This window comes from Camarhynchus parvulus, chromosome 18, assembly GCF_901933205.1.
Source record: "Camarhynchus parvulus chromosome 18, STF_HiC, whole genome shotgun sequence".
In the NCBI taxonomy this organism is placed as follows: domain Eukaryota; kingdom Metazoa; phylum Chordata; class Aves; order Passeriformes; family Thraupidae; genus Camarhynchus; species Camarhynchus parvulus.
Window position 1 is genome coordinate 11,679,627 of NC_044588.1, and position 23,581 is coordinate 11,703,207.

Below are 23,581 nucleotides of genomic sequence, written 5' to 3' on the forward strand. Positions count from 1 at the left end.
TGTCAGTTCTTTCCTGTTAATTTAGTTCAGAGGCTGGAAATACTTGGGCTACCTTAGATCCTATCATTACAGCTGTTGTTTCAGCTGCCATCCATACCCTCATGTTATCTCTGCCCAGGCAGCATTGAGAAGAGACTCCAGCTAGGTGAAATGGAAGAATGATGTGCACTTTCAAAACTTGCTTCATCCCTGTATGGATGAAAAATTGTTGCTCTATGCAGATAGTCAGGCATTTCTTTCTATTCCTTCTTTGATTATTGTGGTTGTTCCCCTTGGGTGGGATCCAGGAAATTCAGCTAGAGCATCTGGAGCACCCTCAGCTTGCACCGCTAGCACTTTCATCTGTAAGCACTTCTGGTTGTTGGTGTTTTCCCAGGGATCAGTCCATATTTTTCCTTAGTTCTCCTGGTAGAGGTTTGTCCCAATGCTGTTGGCGCGCGTAACTCTGCCCTGCTGTCACTCATGTCCTCACAGAGCCCATTCCCACCCTGCTCAGCCCCCAGCAGGAATGGGGGCAGAAGCTGCGTGTTTTTTCCCTCATCTCTGCTGGATTTCAGCTCTTTGTTATAATTGGTTTTTTGCTGATGTTAGGAAATGAGCAGCTTTTCCCCCATGGATGTCTGTCAGCATTAGAGATAGTGTTACCAGCATCAGAAATCCAGGTTCAGCAGAACTGTGCAGGAGCTCTACAGTGACAGCATTTTTCTTTCCCTCTTTTTATTTCCTCCCTCCCCCTGGTCCCTTCTCAAGTACTAATGGGGAGATGAGTTTCAAACTTGGTTTAGATTAACCAGAAATAGAGGGCTTTAAATCTTAAGTACTTACAAGGTGTGACCAAGTAGAAATGCAGCTTTTGTTCACTTTAAGCTCCTGCGAAACCTGGGCAGAGGGATGAGCTGGTTCATGTTTTTCTTGCATTTTCTGGGATAATACTCATCCAGAAATCTCAAGCAGAGAGAGATAAGGTATCCCGGCAAGATTATATGCTGTCCCTCCTGAGAGTGATACGAGAACCCAGCTGCAGGACTTGGTGGAGGAGGGTGTCGTCTGCAGGCCCTGTTTATGGGTATGGGCAGCCATGGTCCATGGAAGGTCCCTTCAGGGTGGGTCGATGAAATTCTCCATCAAATTTGGGGCTCATTCCCTCATTTGCACCCCACTCTCGAGGTCTACAGGTGGGGGCTGGGGACTCATCCCTTTATGGGCAATAGGGGCCAGGGAATTCAGTGTTTTGCCATGGTTCCCCAACAAAGATGTGTTGGAGAGGAAGGTCTTGCACCAGGAGGTTCCATGTCCACAGGATTCAGCTCCTTCTCTCTGCAGATGTGGGCTGGGAAGGGACACTTGTTGATTGGAATGGGGAAGGCTGAGTGGAAGACAAGGAGATTAGCAGAAGGGATGGAAGGGGAATCCCTCCTGTGCAGACAGCTCTGATTTCTCTGAAATGAAAGCTGCTTTCCTCCCTTTCTTACAGCATTATTTGCTGCGGCATGAAATACTCAGCCTCCATTCAGCCCCTTAGAAAATCCTTCTTTCCCATGCACTGAAGGGATGTAACTGGACTTGTTAACTTGTCTGAAAAGTAATTTCCTTATAATAAATGCCTATAAATCCTGAACATCCCAGCAGTCCTCCAGCCCACTGAGCAGTGAGCACGCTGTCCTTTTCCATGTCTCCAGCCCCAGGAGGAGCAGAGCAAAACCGGCTGCAATCCTGCTACTTTCCGAATTGTTTTCTTTAACCAAATTGGCAAAGGACAAGTAGAGAAAGCCTATCATACCCTGATTAAGCATAGCTCAGGTTTGCTCTGCTGGACACAGGACAGTAGTTAAAGCCTGATACCTTTTAAGGAACCCCAAAGACAATGAATGTCACTTCTGAAAATATGTGTGGATTGAGTTTCTGTTTTTAGCCACAAGCAGCTCCAGAGCCAACAGGAGCTGTATTTACTGAAGGGAACTGAAGTGGTATTTTGGATGGTTGTGGCTCCGTGGGTGCACTGATACAAGGGGTTAATGTGAATGTGTTTGGGGCAGTGCATGGAGAAGGCTTGAGGGTTGAATGAGGACACAGCCATGAGCTATCAGTCGTGGGGAACTGAGCGTGGGAGAGGGCAAAGACAGGGCACCTCATTTTGTTAATTAAGAGCTGCTTCTGTTCATGAGAATTTCTTGCATTCTGCCCCAGGACTTGTGGTCTGGCTTCTGTTCCGGGGTGGACCTGGTGTGTGTCTACACCCACATGGAGGATGGAGAGGATCTTAACAGAGCAGTGTTAAGTTGAAAATCCTATCTTTGTGTGACCCATTTGATTTTCTTTCTTATGTATATATATTAGAAATCTGCAAGTGATGAGTCAGTAAAATGTTGTTGGTGTTTCCTGTGAAATAGCTGAGGTCGCTATTTTCTTTCTGTGTTATTTTTCCTAGTTGCCATGGTAATGATTTCAGAAAGGTCTTATTCTTGCAGCAGTTTGAATAGGTTAGAAGTTTTCACAGTCTTCTGGATACGCTTACAGAAGCAGAGCAATATCTCAAAGATAACCCTTGGGATCAGGAGGGATCTGCCTCCTGGCTGGTCGTCCCATCCCTTGCTCTGTGCTGTGGTGAGACAGAGTGGGTTTTTCTGTTTTAATGTTAGCAAGATAGAGAGGAAAGACCCTGGGGTGCTTCTATTCTTTTGTGTTGGCATCCCAGGACCAGGGGTGGGACAAGATCAGGCTTGCCTGCATCCTGGAGCTCATTGTCTGGACAAGGGGAATGTGGGATGGATGGATGTGTGCTAGCCATACCATGGCACTGGGTGCAGGTCTGATGATGATGATGATAAAGATGAAGACCCTGTGCCCTAAATGGGTCACAGCTGGAGGAAGGCAGGAGTTGGATGCCTTGCAGGCTCTGGGCACTGTTTGCCGGGGCACTTGGTTGCACTTCGTGCGGCAGCAGGGCTTGTTTTTCAGAAACTGGGGAACACAGGCCCCGGGGCTGGCATGGCCCCAGCTCCTGTCCTCACCTGCTTCCCTACTCAGTGCCCACAGCCTCGCTTGCTCAGCAGACACCTTGGAGCCCTGTATGCAGGGAGAAGAGGCATGTGCCCACATAGAAATGGAGTATGTCATTTCTGCCATTGAGCTTCTACTCAACTTTAAATATAGGGGGGGGGGGAAAGAAAGAAAGGCATTACAGCCTATTTCTAAATGCCAAAAAAGAGCAAGGTGCTGGTCCAGCTTTCAGATACCCCTTGAGGCACTCTGGGGACACCTTCCCTTGCTTCCCTTCCCATCCCCCCTGGCAGTGCCCTGCTTGGTGCCAGATAGCCCTGCCTGATTCCTCCAGACAGGGTGCAGACAGCATGCCCTCCTGGCTGCCACTCTTTCCCCCTGCCAGGCAGGATCAGCTCTGGGTGGGTGCCCAGGCTCACATCCTCCCGCTGCCCCAGTGATGCTCTGTGTTTTTTGAGCGGCACTGCCCTGTCTGCTCTGATTTCTTGTGCTGCCACAACTTGTCAGTGTGCTGTTTGGTACATCAACAAATCGACACTACACAAACAGAAGGCTAACAGGGAATGATTTATCCAGGACAACATATCTGTGTGTCCAGCAAGGCAAGATGTCCTGTAAACAAAATTCAGTATTTACTGAGGGCTCATTGGCAGAGCTGCTGTTTTGTACCACAGTTGAATTACACTTGGATCTTGCTCTTTCTGGGAGTTGCTTGTTTAATCATAGGCTGCTTTCCTTTTAATTAGCCACTGCTGCTACTGATGAGAGAATTAGCAGACTCTTCTTTTAATGGAGAAGCTGAGGCTGTGGCAGCTGTGCTGTAATGAGGGTGGTGGGCAGAGGCTTCGTGCTGCATAGAAACCCCAGGCTCTGCACCTCAGTTTCTGCTTCCTGAAAAATGTCTTTTTTAGGCTGGTCCTGGAAGGTATTTTTCCCCAACAATATATCATTTAGTCAAAGGAAGGATGTTACTTCCCCCAGCCGTTGTGTTGTGGCCCTCAGAGAGAAAGTCTGAGTGATTTTGCCAGCTGTTTTCCTCCCAGCCCAGTGAGGATCCATGGAGCTGGTTGTGTGCCAGGAGTCAGTGAGTCTCTCAGGTACATCATGTCTAGAGCTGGTCGATAGTGTTTTGATTAGACAGTTATTGTCAGAAAATGGCAGTTTATCACATTTGAAGCTGTTTGTGGGAGAGGAGCAGTTTCAGTGGACTGGCCTCAAAAGCCCCCCAACTTTATTGGAATATGTTGTCTGCGGTGTTTGAAATGTCCAGTTGGGGGTTTAGCTCCCTAGTGGTTCCCATTGGTTCCCCAATGACAGTTGGGGAACAAAAAGTTCCATATTCTTCTTCAAGCTGACTTTTATTTATGTTTTTTTAATTGTGGTTGATTTACAGTACAGAGCAAAGGGATAAAGGAATGGGGAGTGAAATAGAGGGAAGAACCTCCAAGATTTTCTGCATTGTGTCTTAGTTTCCCAAGCTTGAAATTTTGAATTCTTGTTTGGGATGGATTGATAATTTCAATTCCCATGGGAGAGAAAATCATGTTCCTGCTGTACTATAATGATGTCTCAGGAAAGTGGTCTCAGACATATTTGTGATTTCTCTAGAGTAGAAGCATCTTATAAAAAATCTTATTATCTTATACATCTGTGGCTGAATGAAAATCCCATAGCTGGCATTCTTAGAAGGGTCTGAATCCCCATGGCCTGGCTGAGATTCCCCAGGGCAGGATCATGATCACAGCCCTCCTCTCTTGGTACAAATAAATTCCAGTGGTGTCATGGCAGGGGTCCCCCATGGACCAGCTGCCGCTCTGTGTCCCTTGAAAGGGATGATGAGCTGCTTCAGGGGACTCATGAGCTGCCCTGGGGACCCCTGAGTGGGACTGAGGGTCTTGAGGGGATGCCCTGCTTCACAGATGGCTGTGAAATCCCCCAAGTGATTTGCATCACCCCATCTCAACTGCTTAGGGATGTGTAGTTTCCCGAGGCAAAATAACTCAGCTGATTTCAGCCACTTCAGAGTGGGGTGTGCTTCCAGTAGATGCTCAACTTACCCACCCCAGCAGAGCTCCAGGCTGCTCTGGATCTTCTCTTCTCTTTTCCTGGATGGATGACATGGAAGTTTTCCCTTTCTCTTTCAATCCAGTTTGACCAATTAGTTTTTTGGATATTAATTCTCACCTCTGGTTCAGGAGTTCTCGCTCTTCATTTTTCTTATGTCTGCCCAGTGTCTCAGATATTGAAAACTGTTTCGTGCAAGAGAAGTGGAAAAGAGTGTGTGGAGGAGGAGTGGGAGGGCAGGCAGCTTTTTTGGGGTGAAGTAATGGGAGGCAGGTACATTTTTTGCTGCTATGCCAGCACAGGTTGTCCCATAGTCCTCACAAGCCAGTGCCAGGGCTATTTGGATGTTGGTATCTCCTAAGTTGAATGGTCTGGGAGGGAAATTTCATGGGCCAGAAGGGTCACAGCCCCTCCAGTGTGTGCTGAGAATCCTGGGAGAGTTGCAATGTAAGTGCTGCTCCCCCTCTGCCTCCCCGCATCACCCACCTATGCCCTGCCAGCACCTCCCATCTGGATTTGCACATTCCAACATCTCTGACCAGAAAGTGCCCATGAAGTCCAAAGTTTCATTAATCCATGCTATTAACATGTCACCCCTTTCCAGAGCTGTTGGATTTTCCATGTCAGCCTCCACGAGGAAGGGATGTTGTGACTGTGGGAGATGTTGGGCAAGGGGTTTAACTGGGTTGTGCCTGTGGCTCCAGTTGGATTTCACTGTACCACTGCAGAGGGGGAACAGAGGGTGGAAATCAGCCTTCAGGGTCCAGGTTAGTGGTGCTGATGGATGAGAAGGAAAGCTTCCAGGAACACATCTTATTTCCAGCTGTATCACTGTGGTACTAATAACAGCACAGCCTGCCTCAGCACTGAGGCACTCATGAATGAGTTGGCATTTTTTTGTGAGTAATGTAGAATTGTAGCTATTTCAAATTGTCCTGAGGTGCAGCTTGACATATAAGTTCTTGGCCTATTTATTACCCTGTGTCTGAGTGTTCCCATATTACGACATGGGAACACTCAGACATGGTGTTCCATATTACGACATGGGAACACTCAGACATTAATGTATTACGACATTAAACCATGGCTGAATTTAATATTGGGAGCTGCAGCGTTTGTATTTTAGCTGTACATCAGTGGCAGGTGATTTGGGCTGTGTGCATGATGTGTTTGGCAAACTCTAGCCAAGGGATCTGTTCTTCAGCAAGGATGTTTGAGGTACAAGTTGTGTTCAACACCCTCTTTTTTTTTACTTTTTTATTACCTTTTCTTTTAAATGCTGCTGTTTCCTCCTTTGCTATCCTGTGTCATCACAAGCTCCTGCCAATATCCGTGCAGGGATATTATCCGTGCAAGTCCTCAGGGATTCACTACTATGTTGAGATAACATCACACCAATTTGGGTCCCCATCTACCCTCAAGCTGGGTTGGAGGAACTTGAGCTGCAAAGGCTGGACTTGGGTAGTTTAACCCTTGGAAACAAATATTTGAATGCTTCCATGGATTTATCTGTGGTTTTTGCCAGCATGTATTTATGAACCCCTTGGTCACTGTAGTTTTTTGCGGCTCTGAAGCAGGGTTGACCAAGTATTGATCTTGCCCCTGAGGTCTCTACTCTTGTAGTTGCCATCATGTCAGGGTTGGGTCACCTCAAGTCAAACCCTACAGCCTGTGCTGTGGTGTGGCAGCTCCTGGTCTGTCACAGGAAGTTTTTGGCCAGTCATTAATGTCTTTAATGTGAGTGGAAGGTGCTGCCAACTGCATGTGTTGCACGTTGTCTTCTGCTTGTAGTGTGGCTGCTGTAAGCATGCACATGTGGCCATAACCCACCATGGTTATCGTCCAGGCATCTAAAGCCACATGGGTGGTTATCAGTTAGACCAGCCAGTGCCAAACTACCCCAGGGGAACCTAGCAGCCACTGTGTGTGAGGTAAGCTGTGCCAGCCCATGGCCGTGCGCCACCTTAGCGCTGCTGATGTGACCCCACCACCATCTGCCAGCAGGATGTCAGCTTCTGATTTTAATGAAGCCTTTCAGCAGAAACAAGCAGATGCGACTGTGTCTTGGGGTTAAATGGGGGGAAGTGATCTTGTATGGTGATTCTGTCTTTGCCACTGACTGGTCCCACACAGACTACACCACAGGGTTTTGTCTTCTGCCATATGTTTTCCAGTAATGCCTGCCCACCTGTTGGGGAAAGTGAAGCACTGGGCATCTGCAGGCATTGCTGGGAATCCTCTGTGAAACATGCTAAAAAACCATAAAAGGTATTAATTTAGGTCTAAGACTACCAGGAGTCTGTTTGATAAATGTTTGTGGTTTTTTCATACCTCTATTTTCAGATTGCCTGTCTGGAATGCCAGCATCGGGCCCTTCCTCAGTTGCAGATTTGGGGCCACCTGATAATGAGATTTCTTTTGAATAATGAGATTTTTTTTTGAGCCATTCTGGTTATATCACCTCAGATCTCTGCTTTTGAAAAATCTTGGCTCAAGTCTTTTGATGAGCTACTAAATAAAAAGACAGGCCCTAAAGGGATATTTATGTGAGAAAATGGCCTTACTTTCCCTTCTGCATAAGGAGAATCAGTGTGGGGGATGTCAAAGCATTAAGCCTCAGTATATGCCACTTCTGCCTGAACCTCCTGAGGTGGTACTAAAGCTCTGATTAACGTGACGTCCATGTCCAGATTTACCAGCTGAATTTACAATGGACTTCTAAACCTTAAACACTCTGAAAGTATTTTCCTTCCATCTCCTGAGCTTTGAGTGAGCTATTGCTGTTTTCTCACCACATCATTAGCATCAGTATTTTTGCACTTGCAGTATTGAGGCTTGTTGTGTTTTCATGTGTGATTTTTTGATACGGAGCTGGCTGTTTGTTTTTTCAATTTCCTCCTCTTCTTTCCCCAGCCAGAGGAACTTACCAATGCCCTGGAGATCAGCAACATCGTCTTCACAAGCCTCTTTGCCCTGGAGATGCTGTTGAAAGTCCTTGTTTATGGTCCTTTTGGCTACATTAAGAATCCATACAACATCTTTGATGGGATCATTGTGGTGATTAGGTACAAACCTTGAGCTTTCTTTATGTGTGCTTGTCCTCATTTGGGTCTTTAATTAAACAGAAAGTAATGGAGAGTTGGCGTAAATACCTTCCTGTGACACTTTACACTTCTCTCTGTAATTAATGCACTTAGGCATGATTGCTAATACATATCTTGGGATTATTTTACGGTCATTTTAGAGAGAGGCTCAAGCAGAAAACTATCAGCCCCAATGTCCTGGGACAGTCTGGGATCCAAATGGCACAACCAGTGCCCGATTAAGTATCTCTGGTTTTTGGCACATGCAAAGGCTATAATTGCCCCTGCAGCTACAGTCACTGATTTCTAGGCGTATTTTTGACATTCAAGTAGGGCTCTGCCCTTTGCAAGCCTGGACAGAGTCCAGATCACTGCGAGCATTGGCATCACATCTCTGCCCACTTTCTGTCTCTCTTCTCTCTGAATTTCACCTTCCCTTCCCTGCCCCTCCTCTGGGCCTTTACAATTAGGCTTTGTCTGTCAACTTGCATTGACATTTTTTGTCCTCCTCAGCGTGTGGGAGATTGTGGGCCAGCAGGGCGGGGGGCTCTCGGTCCTGCGCACCTTTCGTCTCATGCGGGTGTTGAAGCTGGTCCGCTTCATGCCAGCACTGCAACGCCAGCTCGTTGTCCTCATGAAGACCATGGACAATGTGGCTACCTTCTGCATGTTGCTGATGCTCTTCATCTTCATCTTTAGGTGAGTGTTTCCAATTCCCTGTCCTGAGCTTGCTCTGGGTTTTTAGATGGGATCCCGTGGTGGGATGAGGAGGTGACAGAGTCCGTGCCAGAACATGGCTGAGCTGAAAGGTCCCAGGAGCAGCATTGCTGGCTGTGGTTTGCTGCCCTAAATTCTCTCAGTCAGATGAGATTTCTTTGCAAAATGGTTTACAAAGAAGATGCTGGATGATTCCTTGACATCACCACAAGACAGCAATCCCGTTACTTACCAACTATCAGAAAGCTTGGTGATAAAAATATTGCCAAGAAGAGGATGATCCTAAAGGAATGTCATGGTGGTGCTTGTGCTTTTTCATGGCCTCGTCTTCAGACAAGTAGAAATGTTAGAAACATGGTTGGCGTAGCTCTGTATTTTTAGATTTTGGTCTAGATTTTGAGAAGAGTTGTTCTCTTTCTACAGCCAGCTGTGGTGTTTGAGCAATGCAGGCACTGGGAAGGCTGAAGAGAGACAGTGTCTTCCAGGGCACAATGTCCCTTCTTCCAGTGAGACTCCAAAACTGCTATTTGCAAGCATGGTACTCAGTAGAGCTGTAAATAATTTGATTATTCAGGTTACTAGCAGAGAGCAGGGAAAAGCAGATTATTCTTCTAGTATCTATCCATAATGAAAAGTATTCTGTTCTTCTGTCAAAATTGAAAAAGCTGTTTCGAGTCCCCTGATATGTCTTATTCGGGCATTTCACAGAAGCCCTTTTTGTCTTCCTAATTCAGTTGAAGCATATTTTGCTGAAAATGTGTCATTGCAAAACAGAAAGTCAAAACATTTTGTTTAGAAAATGTTGAAAGACAATGTTTTGACTTACAAAAAATGAAGCAGAAGAAAAACAAGGAGCAGGCATACTTTTTGGTTGAAACTCCTTGACGGATTTGACCTAAATTCACAACAGATTTGCGTGATCTCAAGGCATGTTTTTCAGCGAACAAAGGAGCCATCTTTTTTTAAAAAGCATAAAAAGGAATTTCTCAGGTGAAATCAGGAGAGAGTCACCCTGCTGTATGATTACTGATTTGTGTGGTGGTCCTGTTGTCGAACCCCTGCTTCCTGTCATTTGCAGCATCCTGGGCATGCACCTCTTTGGCTGTAAGTTCGCTTCAGAGCGGGATGGTGACACTCTGCCTGACAGGAAGAACTTTGACTCCTTGCTCTGGGCCATCGTCACTGTTTTCCAGGTACAAAATGGAAAATACAACAGCTGATGGGCGTTTTGAGACTGGAAAGACTGGGTTTGTTTTCCAATGCATCCGAGAGAGCTTAGTGAAGCTCCATGCCATGGAAAGAAGATGACCCAAAACCACAAGGTTTATGGGGGCTTTTAGACTGTTTTCCAGAGTAAATTAGAACCCTGGTGAGGAGGGGCTGCCAAGTCAGGAGGCTCTTGTGTTTGCAGGGTATGGACTGGGTGGGTGAAAGTAAATATAGAGGGAAGAGATGGAAAGGAGGAGATCAGGACCATTTGTGGTGGTATTTTGACAAATAATGGAATCTTATTTAAAGCTGATATGTGCAGGTTTTTGTTCTAGCAGCTCTGGGCCCTTTAACCCTGGGATCTGTGGAGGACTTTAAGTCATTCTGACTGACCAAAGGAAAGGTCTGACCACTGTGATGTTACCCTCCCTTATGGCTGTCCCTGGATATGGGGGACAGGGGAGTTTGCACAAGGTCCTTGCTGAGAATCTCTGGTTCTCTCTCTTCTCTGGCTCAGAAGAGATTTATCCTCTTGTGGTTACAGCTACAGTGGAAACCCTAAAAGCAGGATGCTTGTCTGGCCTATCCAGAGCGTGGATACCCAGCATGCTATCCTCCAGTATCTCTATAGTCCTGATACTCTTCCTCTGCAGATTTTGACGCAGGAAGACTGGAACAAGGTCCTTTACAATGGCATGGCCTCCACCTCATCCTGGGCTGCTCTCTACTTCATCGCTCTCATGACATTTGGGAATTACGTTCTCTTTAATCTGCTGGTGGCCATCCTGGTAGAGGGTTTCCAGACAGAGGTAATGTCCTCATGCTTGTGCCTTTGCTTTCTTTTCAAGTTTTAGGACCTCCAGATCCTGGAATCTGATTTCTGAGGTGGTCAGCAATACCTTGACAGAAGTGGTATGGGAAAAAAGTGGGGTAAAATATTAGGTCTTCTTATTTTTTTACTTTTTTTGTTTCCGTAGCCATGGTGCAATTTAATACAGCAAACCCTCTAAAGGAAGGGCTTAAATGAAAAGCATTGTTAGCATTAATGCAGGAGTGGGAATTGAGGTGTGAGTTAGGCACTGCGGATGGGATCACTGCTATGACAGTCTCTTTGAAACAGTTTTCACTGTGTTTGTCATCCAGATTAAAGGCCCCTCCTGAAAACTTACACAGGCTGGTAAGAGATTAGTGACACGATTATCTTTTTTCATGGTATACATTCATGGAGCTCTTTCAATTTCCAGCCCTGCAATGCTCTGCGTATTTTAAAGTACATGATTTCTGGTCTCTGCCATCTGCTTCGTCGCAATGGGAGCTTCCATGAGACATTCTGCATTGCTGGAAGCTTTGAGGGGGCATGTAGGCTTGAGCTCAACCTTTTTTTCCATCCTACTGCCAATCCAACTGTCCAGCTTGGTGTGGGTGTGCGTGTCACCTAGTACCCCTTAGAGTGGGGGACCTGTGATGCTCACCTGCTCCTTGAAGAAGTTTTCCAACTGTTCAAGAACACCCATAAGGGGAGGGGACCCCTATACCCTGTCCGGGGCATTGGTTGGAGGGGTAAATACAACCTAAAACTCCTCACTGGGGTCTGCTTATTTGGGCTGCACTTCTACACACTATCTCTAATTTTTTAAAGCATTCTGGGGTGAAAAAATATTTGAGTTTTGTTGCATGTGTATTATGATATCCTGCAACCCTATGAACAGAACAGTTTTTATTATCATTATTATTTTTGAAGTTTGGAGTTAAATTAATGGAGTCATACCAGGACATAGCAAGAATAATTTTTTTCTTTTGTATCGTCTCTTTCTCTCCATGATGGTACTTTTCTTTTTTAATTGTTATTGTTGTAGCTGTTTCTGTCTGTAAATGTCCCCCACCATTCAGTCAAAGGGACAATCACTGCTGGGTTCTCTCAAAGAGCAAAATGTTCCTTTGCTCAGTCTCTCAAATACCAAAAATATTCCCTTGCTCAAGTGAGAAGAGGTACAAAGCTCCTTGTCTGTTTCTGGTGACAGCTTCGAAACCCAAACTTTGTTCAGTCTGGCAAATTGATCTTTGAAGGTCACCAGCACAGGAGATCACCTGGATCTCTGCACCCACTATGCAGAGAAAAGGATACAGCCTTTAAATGCAGCAGCCCATTTGCCAGGCCCTGGCCCTTAAGGGAGGCTGACTCCTCTGCTCCTTGGCTCAGTCTGGTTTACCATGCAGGAGCATGCTCCTGCTTCACCACTGCAGCATGCTTCTTCCTGGACAGCAAATTATCCCTTGCCTTGTGGCCAGCTGTGCCATGGTGCAACTCCCTGTAAAGTCATGTTCTGGCTTAATGTGTTGTGGTTTTATTCCAGTAATGATGTCCTTGAGGGTATGGCTCCCCTGAAGTCAGGGAAGTGCCTGCAGCGCTCCTCAAATTTGCTCTTGGCTGTTTTCTGCAGCAGGGCTGCCCCATCAACTGCCCCCATGTCTCCGCTGCCAGAGCAGCACTGGGCTTGGTCCAAGCCAGCTCCAGGATATCTGTGTAAGCTGAAATGTGCTTTAAGTGCTGTGTAAATGAGGGAGGAACTTTGGATTTGGGACAGCACCGGGACAGCCTGAAGCCAGTGGTGCCCATGACAGTACTGAGGTGAGCACAGGGACCAGGAATCAGTGCAGCCCCCAAATACCAAACCTGGGTTTGTCAGTCCTGCACAGCCCTGACAATTTTAACAAACTCACACCATATATCTATAATTTGTGACTCTGATTACATTGCTATTTTATATCTCAGGCTTTAATGATAGCTTTTTAATAGTAATCTTCCTTCCACGTGCTTGTTATTCTGAGTTCTCTACATTCATCCAGTAAGGTGCAATGGCGCCAAGAGAGCCCTTGGCTCAACCCAGGTTTCCTGCAGCAGACTGGGAGCGAATGTCTCTGGAGGTCAGGTCCCAGGTCTGGCCTTGCTGGTTTATGTTTATTCAGCTTTGCTGGTGTGTAGCTTTGTGAACAGATCACATTCTGGTTTTTGCAAGCCAGCACAGAGGATCCTCTCCTAAGCAGAATTAATAGAGAGATCATCTCTCACTGTAAACAAACCCCAGCGTCTACTGCCTGTGTCTGCACTTGACTCTTCTGAGTTGAGTTTGTTGGCTTTTTTTTTCCATTCTCCTTCAGATTTCTGGGCTGAAACACAATCCTGGGGCTGCTGCCTTTATCTCCCTGGTCCTTGAGTACTTTTCCTCAATCCACAAGCACGTCGTTAATTTTAGTGCATGGCTTTGCAGCCCCAGTTGCCAGGCAGCAGATGACTATGAGCAGCTGAAACACTAAAAGGGCCTCTTCCAAACTTTAAATACAGAGCAATATATTTTGCAGGATTGAGGTGGAGGGGTTTTTCCCCCATTTTTTTCCTTTAATTTGGAATTAATTCCTTTAATTTGGAATGTTTCATTTAACCAGCTTCTCTCATGACTGTGCAAAAGGCACAGGCAGGACTTTTTGCCATGTGGTTATTTTTGACTGCACATTCCCTGATTGAATTGGACCCTGGTGTTGATGCGGGGAAGGTGAGCAGGGGACTCCATTTGATTGAGCTGCTAACTGGAAATTACTGCGTGACCACTCTGGTGCCTGCCTTGGAGACTTCTCTCTGAAGCAAGGAATGACTCCTCTCAGTCAGGCATAAAGCTCCTCTCCCAAGGAAGGAATTCCCAATAGTGTTATCTCCAAGGTGTATTCTTCCATTGGTAATCCTCCCAGTTTGTGTCCTGTTGTCCCCATCTGTCCTCACTCATGGGTTTGATCCTTTCTGTCCTTTGTGCCCTGCTCCCTCCCTGGCAACTCGGGTCCTCCAGCCTCTCCATCCTTTTCTCTGCAGGATGCTACTTGCTCTCTAGAGGTAGCATCCTTGGGGAAATACAGATGTTCAACTTCTTCTGGGCTTTCACCAAAGGGAACAGTCCCTCCTCCTGCAGGGGAGATTTTGGGTGGTGTTTTTCTTGCACCCCTTGCCTATTGCATTCCTATCGGCTTCAGTGGGATTTTCCTTGTGAAAGGAAAATTTCCATCTTTTCCCTTTCAATGGCTTTTCCATGTCTCTCTCTGCTACAAGCAAAGACTTTAAGTTAAGTGTCCATCACATTGCAGGCAAGTCCTTAAACTCTTCATCCCAGCCTAGGCTGGGGTGAGTTTTGTAACAATTTAGCAACCAGAAAAAAGATCCATTGCACTGTAGGCAAGAAATTCAGCTGGCGGGATAAATTGTGCCCTACTGCTTCAGCGTGGAACCACTTGTTGCCCCATGGGACAGGACCAGGCACTGCCACACTGCTGAAAAATGCTGAGGAATACTGGGAGAGCCACCCCTGAGCAAGGGGAAACACAACAAGGTGAAAAAGGATGTCTGTTTTCCAAATGGGCAGGGAAAGGCTGGCTTCTGGTGCTGTGAAATGTTGGGGTCATGGGTGTTGCAAAATTTCCCAGGATGGGGCTGTGCCCCCCTGGCTGCAGACCCCTGATTTAAACTGCTGATTCAAATGGGTGTTTCCACTAACAGGTCTGAGCATGGATCTGAACTCACAGCAGACTGTGTCTCTCCTGAAACTAGATATTTCACCTGCAAGAGCACTGATATTATGTTAATCAAACATTCATTAAAAGCCTCCATTGCTGCTTAATGAAGGTGTAATAAATAAAGATGCTATTATACAGCTGCAAAAAAAATCATGTTTTCAATAATTAGCTGGTGTTTCATTAGCACAATTATCACTTAGGAGCTGAAGCAAGCTCTGTTCTAAACACTTAATTTAAAGGGTGTAAGGCTGGTCCCTTCAAAGGGTTTCTTTCTACCTGAGATCCCACTCTCTCCCTGTGCTGAGTGGAATGGATCCAGTGCCTGGCTCTCCATTGTAGCCACACACTGCCCTCCTCCCCCTTCCCCTCTGCTTCCCTGCCTCTTCTCTTGTGTTTTTTGATTCCCCACTCAGTCCTGCTGTTGAAACTGAAAATTGAACCCCAACTTCCCCTTCCTCCTTCTTCCTTCCCCCCATTTCTCCTTCAGGAGATCTCCAAGCGAGAAGAAGCGAGTGGGCAGTTAAGCTGTATTCAGCTGCCTGTCGACTCGTCAGGGGTACGTACAGCACATCCCACTGCCACTGTGCTTGTCTCTCTTGTGGTGCCTGGTCACACACTGTGGTGCTGTTCTCATAGTAGCTGTCATTCTTTTGGGGTCTATTTGAGTGTTTTGGAAGTGGTTTTTCGGTTGTTTTTTTTTTTTTGGTTTTTTTGTTCCTTTTTGTCACCCTCATTGTTGAGTCAGCCCTGATTTTAAGTCCCTTCCTTCTCTGAGGGACCCAGGTAAATTAAGGTGGGTGCTTCGAAGTGGCTGGTGTGGCTCCAGTCAACAGCTCTCGCTGACCCTTTTCTGAATGCCTGCCCTGGGGAAGGCTCCCCAAAAGACTGTCACAGCCTCTCCATGGCAGTCACATCCCAGGGACCTCCCTGAGGATGTGGATGGTGATGCTGATTGCAGGGCATGCATGCTGAGGCTCCCTCATGCAGGTGGGGGAGGATGCCTAGGAGTGAAGGGACCTGGAATCAAACCTGTTTTGATAGGTGTGTGTGTGTTGATGCGTGTGTGGGAGTCCTGTGCTCTGCAGGACAGGGTAAGACAGCAGCAGTTGCACTGTGGGAATGCTGAGATTGCCAGTGCAGTGCTACATATTACAGGATGTGAAATGGTCCTGTTTGGGTCCGAGGAAGCTGTGGATCTCCGAAGCGCAGCACACCACAAACCTCACCCTTCTGCCAAACTCATCTCTCTTTTTACCACTCACTTCCCTTTCTTTTGTCTTTTCCAAGAAGCCTGGCTTTTTCCTCAGCCCAAAAGCCCTTTCCCCTTGTATCCCAGTGTGTCAGTCCCTTTTGGTACAGGCTGGTTTAGTTGTCATACTGCCTGGCCCAGCTTGACATTATCTCATTTCCCAAAAGGATTTTAACTCCCTGTTCTCTCATAACCCCTTTTCTATCCAGAAAGGCAAACTGGGAGTGCAAGAACAGGTAACGGGCAGCAGCACCAGCTGCGAGATGTTTGCCTGCACCGTCCCGAGTCTGGCACGTGATATTTGGGAGGGGATGCTCACTGCCCTCCAGACATGGGGTTTGGTGCTGGGGAAGGGGGTGGGAAATCGCCACATAGCTCTGCTTTTCCGTCTTGGCACACATCTCATTGTGCCCCCTTAAAACTTTCCTTAGGGCTGTTGAAGAGCACTCCAGGTATACAAATAATGTAAAATTCTTCCCAGTATTTATTTTTAATAACCCATCAGGGAGAATGAGTAATTCCTGGCAGGCCTGCTGACAGGCTGAGCTGGGAGCCTCTGTGGGGAACATATCTGGAGCCAGCTGGAGCCCCTGCTCACACAGAGACTGGATCTGGCTCCAGCAAAGCTCAAGCCAGGCTGACTTTACTGCTCCCCCTTGCAAGGTGCATTCCTGACCTTCTCAGACTGCATCCTGCAGGAGGAGCTTCCCTGAAAAGCACAGAAGTCCTGAATCCTCAGGGTATTTTTGAGCCAACACTTCATATCGCACTGTCTTTTTGCCTTAAAAATATCTTTGAGTGTCCAGCCTGCCTGGAAAAAATATCTTTAATAGTTTAGTGGCACCACACTAAATATGGGAGGAATACTGGGGCTCATCCCTCTGGGGTTTTACTTAATAATGAGGTATGGGGCACTGACATGTGTTGGATTCATCTCTTCCTTCTGTCCCAGGCTGGGGTCCTTCTGAGATTTTACAATCAATGAGTACCCTAGCACCAAACCTCAGCAGTGCTGGCCAGGGCTCCTGTGGACGCAGCTTAGCCTTGGTGGGGTTTTCTGGGGCTCCTGGCCTCTCACTGCTAAGTGAGGATCTGCTTGGCTTTTCCCATCCCAGCATCTTCCCCCACCTTCCCACCTCTTCTCCATTGTGTCAGGGCTTGGTGCCCTTTGCCAGAGCAGTGGTTTCAGCCATGAATCCTCCTCTTTTTGGATGGGTATCAGTCCTTCTGGCGAGCACCTCTGCCCCTCTTAGGTGTATCCTAACTATACCACACCCTAAGTGCCTTTCTGCAGTGCGAATGGACAGAAATCAGGGTCTGTGCCACAAGACGGAGCAAGAACCCAGGCACCACGCAGAGAACAATGATCAACATCATCTTCCTCTACCTGAGGATGGGTACCTGTCAGAGGAGACAGGCCTCGCTCAACCACCAACGTTTGAAATGATACAGCAGAATTTAAACTTCCCAAATGATCCAGCATAAATCCCCAAAACTCCTGCTCCTCTTGTGTGTGGCAGCTGGGAGGGAAAGGGTTCCTCATGGCAGTCGATGTTGGGTTCTGCCACCTGGATCCTCTCTATGCTGATGGGGCATCCATGGACATGTCACGTTTCTCATGTTGGAAGTTTGGGGTCTGTTGTGCCCTTTCTGAACCCTGGATTGCTCCACCAAAGCATCACTGGAAAGAGCCACACCCAGAGACTTTTAGGTGTATAGATTCAGAGAGATTAGTAGGATCATCTTTTGTCCACAAATTGTTCATCAGTGTTGGTCCTTCCCTAACATCTGCCACATACGCAATTCCAGCAGCAAAAATTAAGCAATAGTTTGGTTTTTCTCCTGATCCCTTTCTGGGACCATGTTTGGAGCCAGAAGCAATCCATCTTCCTGATAGGAGGTTAATTAGTCTGTGGTATAAACTTGTGCATGCATCATTTTGTGGAAGGTGATGTTGCATCGTGGTACCAAGTTCAGTGGATCTGTAAGATGTGGTGTTGGACACGGGAATCCATAATTGCAGAGGGCTGTCCGTGCACTGTGGCCCCTCAGCCTCCTTGCTGAAGCCTTCTGTTTTGCTCCAGGGTGATGCTTCCAAGTCTGATTCCGAGGGGGATCTCTTCCCCCACAGCCTGGAAGAGGAGGGAGAACCTAAGAAAAACTTGTCAAATCCAACCTGTGAGTAATAACATTGGAAGGACAGGCCCTTCCACAGAAACCTTGCTTTGCAGTGAAAACAGTGTGTCCAAAAGGAAAAACCCCTCCCGGAGGGAACGCTGTAGTCCCAGTTTTGTCACGCTTCACTTTGCAGCAGGCTTGGGGTGGGATTATGGGATGCATGCAGGGAGAGACATGATTGCATTTGAACTGTTAATTTCCCCATTAAGCCCGAGGTCTGGGCTTGAGGGGTGTCTCTGCTGGAGGAGTTTGGAGAAAGAGGATGGAGGGGGTGGACAGGACGTTCCCAGGGCTGGAGCTGGTGGGTATTAATTGGAGGTTGAGGGGGCAGCAGGTGACATTTTGGGTGTGCTGTCCTCTACCATTGTTACCCGATCCCACTGACACCTGATCCCATTCCTGTTTGACATCCCCCTGCTGGGCTGAACGACCCAATTCTCCAGAAGGGCTTTTTGGCCCATAGCTCCCTGATACTCAGAGCAGAGCCTTCCCTGTGCAGCAGCTTTGCCTGCCCACGAGCAGGCTGTAGATGTTCCCCCTTGAGGTGTGACGCCTAAAAACCCGCTTGTGTCTTCCAGTGATGGCCCTGAGCGACCACCCGGAGCTGAAGAAGAGCCTGACCCCGCCGCTCATCATCCATACGGCCGCCACGCCCATGCCCATGCCCAAGAGCGCCGTGTTCGGTGACGCGGCGCAGGGCTACGAGTCCCGCCGGGCCAGCGGCGTCTCCATGGACCCCGCTGCCGCCCATGAGCTCAAGTCCCCGGTACTCGCATCACCTCCCCCTGCGGATGTTCAGCGCGTCCGTGGGGCTATCCGTCCATCCAGCCGCCCCCGCCGGCCTGGGGCGGGTGGCACAGGTCTGATGCGCTCCCTGTCGCTGTCCTTCCCACAGCCCAGCACCCGCAGCTCCCCACACAGCCCCTGGCGTGCCAGCAGCTCCTGGAACAGCCGCCGTTCCAGCTGGAACAGCATCGGCCGGGCCCCCAGCCTCAAGCGCCGGGGGCAGAGTGGCGAGCGCAGATCCCTCCTGTCCGGGGAGGGGAAGGAGAGCTCGGAGGAAGGGGACAGCTCGGATGAGGAGCACTCCAGCCGGGCCGGCAGCTTCAATGGCTCTTTGCCTCACCGCATGGAGTCGCTGGAAACGAAAGGGTCCTTTGACCTCCAGGATACTCTGCAGGTGCCTTCTCTGTATCGGACCAGCAGTATGCACAGCACCAGAACATCTGTCTCCGAGCACCAGGACTGCAATGGGAGGACCTCTCCAGGTCTGCTGCTGCACCAGCTCCACCTTGATGAGCCCCACCAGGATGGTGATGACGGCGATGATGAAGGTAGCATGGTAAGGAAGTGCCACGTGATCATTTTGGGCTTTATGACTTGTCAAAACAAAGCTTGTCACTGTCTCAGGGGTGCACAAGTGAGTGCAAAAGATATTAGGTGTTACCATCACCACCACACCAGACAAGAGTCACCCAGAAGGTCTCTAGGCAGTGGATGCTCTCAGAAATGGGATTGGTATCCAAGTAAGTATTACATGCAGTATCACATGGCTCATGATGGAGACATAAGGGCAAAACTGTCCAGATTCCACTAAATCATGCAGAGTGAAGGCTATTTGAAATATATGCTTTTATGGGTTAATTTTTTGTTTTCTTTTTTTGTTTTTGTTTTTAAGCAAAACAGGTAAGTCTCCCTGCTTTCCAACTGTTATTCAGTTTTCTGCCCCCACACCAGCAGCAGAAAACATATAGGCAAAGAAAGAACATGGCTTGGTCCCCCATTCCCATGGCAGAATTAGTGCCATGAAGATGGTGGTAATTTCAGTGGCTCTGCATTAATTTCCGTCTGAAGAGGCATTTCACTGACGAATGTCTCTTTCACAGGCCTGAAAATTGTCATTTAGGAAATATAAGCTGAAAAGACTGCAAGTGCAGGGAAGAGATCAGGGTTCCTGGTCCTTTTTTCAGATGGATGTTTGTATCTTAAATGGAAAAAAGGGGAATCTGGCTCCTTTTCCAAAGTTGTTCGCGTGACTGGCTGAATGGGACTTGAGTTGGGCACAAGGGTGTCACAGTTCTGGCTATCATGTGTGCATTGGGGCTGGTTTTGGAGTGTTTCCTGCTTGTCCCAGGTTAACTCTTTGTTTGATTATACCTTGTTCCCAGATTTAAAAGTGTGATATTCTGATGTGTCATCCCCAGGGGTGACTGTTTCTTTTGTGGGGGTAGATGGGGTTTGGGTAGAGACGTGGAGGTAGCAGGGTCTGTTCTGAGAACAGGAAAGCTGCAGATTTGGACATGATTTTACTCTTTTCCTCTGACTTTATTGAATGAAATTGGAATTGGGATCATGTGAAGGGATGTGAAAGGTGGCATTGACTCCAGAGTCCTCTGTTCCTTACAGGAGGTGGAGTTAGTGCTGGCAGAATGGAGTCACTCAGCCGTGAACCACCTTTGCAAAAAGCCATTATCCCATTACATCTCCAGTGTGGATCCTCAGCCTGGATTTTTACTCATTGTCTTAACCTGCTTTTTAACTTCCATAAAATAAATTGAATTTTTAAGGAAAGTATCAATAATTGTTTTTGGAAAATTCCCCACTATTAGAAGTGTTGAAGAGACCATGCTCCTTATTGCTTGCTGGGGATTTTTTTTTCTCATGCTCCAACATCTGCTACTTTTCCAGCTCACCTGGTCCAATCATCCCACCAGTCCCTTCCTTTTGCCCCCCCCCAGGATCAAAAGCCAGCAGTCCCCCTTGTGCTGGGCATGGTGTGATGATATGAGTCCCTCCTCTCCCAGCCAGTGCTGACAATGAACCATGGAATAAGATTTTTAATTTTTATCATCTATTTTTAGCATAAACCAAACATCATCCTCTGTGTACCAAGGTCTGGCCATGGAGGGTATAATCACCTTAATATCCTCCCAGGTAATGGTCAGAAGCAAATGCCAAGGGGAAGAATTGACAGAATAAGGGAATAAATTGTGTCCTAGCCCATGGGATAGCCACAACTGGGATACCTGCAGCTAGCTGGTGCCCTTCCCATGCTCTGAAATAGGTCTTCCCTGCAAATCAGTAAACCAGATGGATGAGAAGATATTGCTTAGATTAGAAAAATGAGTCCCCAGGTTGCAGGGCTTCCCTCCTGACATTTGGGGAGAAACTCTGTTCCTAAATTAGCCTTAACAAAGTTGGGGGATGAGGGAATTGCATTTTAAATTGAAAAAATGAAATACAAAACTACCCATGAACAAAAGAGGAGAAGAACTTGACTATTACTCAGATCAAAGTAATCTTAAATATGCCCTTCTACATCAAAGCTTTGTATTCCTCCTCGCTGCCTGGATTTGATTGTCTCTGTGCAGAAATTAAAGGAAGAGCAACTGGATTTCCCAGGCTACCCTTATATTAGTGAAGCTCTGCTGCCTTCGATGAATTCCTTTATTTCTTCAATGATTTTCTTTATTCTGAATTTCTGTCCCTCTGAGGGGACAAAATCAGGCCCCTGACAGTTTCTCTCCCCAGAGCTAGGAAACCAAGGGGCTCTTCTTTATTGAATCACTGCAGACAAGAAGTCTCTCACAGAGAGAGTGATCCACAGCTTTCTTGGGTTCACATGGCTGTGACCAGGATAGGGGGTCTGCTGCCAAGTCTTTGTTGTTTCCAACTGCTGGATTTTGGATGCTTTTGGGTGCTTTCTACCGAAATTGCTCAGTGCTCACAGCAGAAAGTAAGGAAAATATTGAATATGCAACCAATGTGTCCCCCCCTCTCCAAAACCTCACTGCATTTTACTATTGCAGCTCCTTTTCCTTTGCCTATTCCACTTTTTTCTTTGTGGCATACGGTCCAGCCACTCCCAAGCCCTCTCAGCCTGTCCCTGTTGCATATTAAAATTAAATAATCAGGTCTCAAGCGTCTCTGTGCAGCTTCCAGCTTGCCTGGAGGTCCTCTGCTGCTCACAGAGCATTTTTCAGCAGTTCCCCCATCCTTATAAATCTTTTATAAATCTAAACCTCACCCTTACTCTGAGGAGTGCATCAGTCATCTTTTATTGCCAACTGCTTTTCATCCTACCCTCAGAAGTGCATTAATATCTGAAATTCCTAAAAATAATCAAAACTTTAAAAGCAGCTATTTATCAACAGTTCTCATTGCTGTGGGATTGAAGGCCTTCATTGCCACTGCTGCCTGTTAGCACCCAGCATCTTCCAACATCCTGGCTCCTGCTGCCTCTGGTGAGGGATTTGGGTGGGCTTACCCAGGGAGATTTTGTCCAAGTCACTGGCAACGGAATTAAAAATTAGTTTTCTTCTCCTCCCACATCTTTGTTCATCCTGTCCAGGTGTGGTTTATGAACAAATAGATGTGATTTAAGCCACATAATTGATATCTTACTTTGAACATAATGCAGGCTTGAACAGCAATCAGCCCCACTGTCAGCACTTGGAGCCTGCCTCGACCTCGCTGGGAAAGCCTTGGACAGGGCTGAGGCTGGAAACACTCTGGGTTTATTTCACAAATACCTTACTTTTGGCTCAAGTTGACTGACCTGTGCTGTTCCACTGGTGGAAATATGGAGTAATTCCTCTGAGTTTAGGTTTCTGGGGATGTACTTCACCCTGCTTAGAGCAGCTGGGCTGCAGCCCCAGTTGAGTCCTGGTGCTCACCCTTACTGTAACCCTCTGAATAGAGAGACACAATGGGAGATCACTATTTGCCTTTGTTATCTGATTTATCCCATTAACTGCAAGCTGCAACAATTAGCCAACCCCCAAAATATCTTTGGCATTAAAATTGGACAAAAAGAGTATAAAGAATCATTCTGTGCTGCTGACGCATTACCATTCACTACAAATCCTCTTGATAAATACCAGAACTGCTTTGAATAATAGATACTTCTGGAAACCTTCCAGCTCACAAAATGAACTGGCCTGAGTTGTAGCTATTACTCCATGTCCAGAGGCTAGGGTAGCAATCACTGCTCACCACAGCTTTGAGCAGACACCTGATTTTTATCAATTTATTTACCTTTGCTAAATCTATGGATAATTACACTAACCAGGCTGCTTAAAGGGATAACACAACCCCAAGGATGCATGCTCTATTAAATACAGTTTAGAGACAAGGGAGCAGTTCTGGCTCTTTGCCTGAAGCTGGAAAAGGGATGTGAGATCATCCAAGACAACCAAAACCCCACTGGTGTGCAGTGCATGGTCTGTGTGTGTAGAAGTTGAGGGAAGAATGGATGGCTGAAGGAGCAAAGTAGAAAGCTCTAACTTTTTGTTATTAAAACTTTTCTTCTTATTTGCCAAGGTGATTTTCATTTTCTGAAGAGTTCAGTTTGTCACCAAGGGCTTTCATTAAAACAGGTACTACAACAATTATTCTTCATCACTAATGAGACCCCAGTCTGGGTGTCTGTAGGAAGAGAAAGCACTTCCTCCACTCCGCTCAATTACTCTAATAAATCCAATTTTTACAGTCAAGAGTACTTCAAGTGCCAACAGTTTGCCTC

General features: G+C 47.0%; 1 protein-coding gene across 6 annotated transcripts in view; it reads left to right on the forward strand.

Annotated features, from left to right (window-relative positions):
• Positions 1-23,581, forward strand: part of CACNA1G (calcium voltage-gated channel subunit alpha1 G) — a 147,118-nt gene that overhangs the window by 71,809 nt on the left and 51,728 nt on the right. For all 6 annotated transcript variants that reach the window (XM_030962183.1, XM_030962177.1, XM_030962180.1 and 3 more), the window contains exons 11-17: positions 7,978-8,129; positions 8,661-8,846; positions 9,943-10,057; positions 10,727-10,882; positions 17,964-18,057; positions 18,636-18,823; positions 18,953-19,399. In XM_030962183.1, coding sequence (XP_030818043.1) covers positions 7,978-8,129; positions 8,661-8,846; positions 9,943-10,057; positions 10,727-10,882; positions 17,964-18,057; positions 18,636-18,823; positions 18,953-19,399 — 1,338 coding nt within the window. The remainder of the gene's footprint in view (positions 1-7,977; positions 8,130-8,660; positions 8,847-9,942; positions 10,058-10,726; positions 10,883-17,963; positions 18,058-18,635; positions 18,824-18,952; positions 19,400-23,581) is intronic.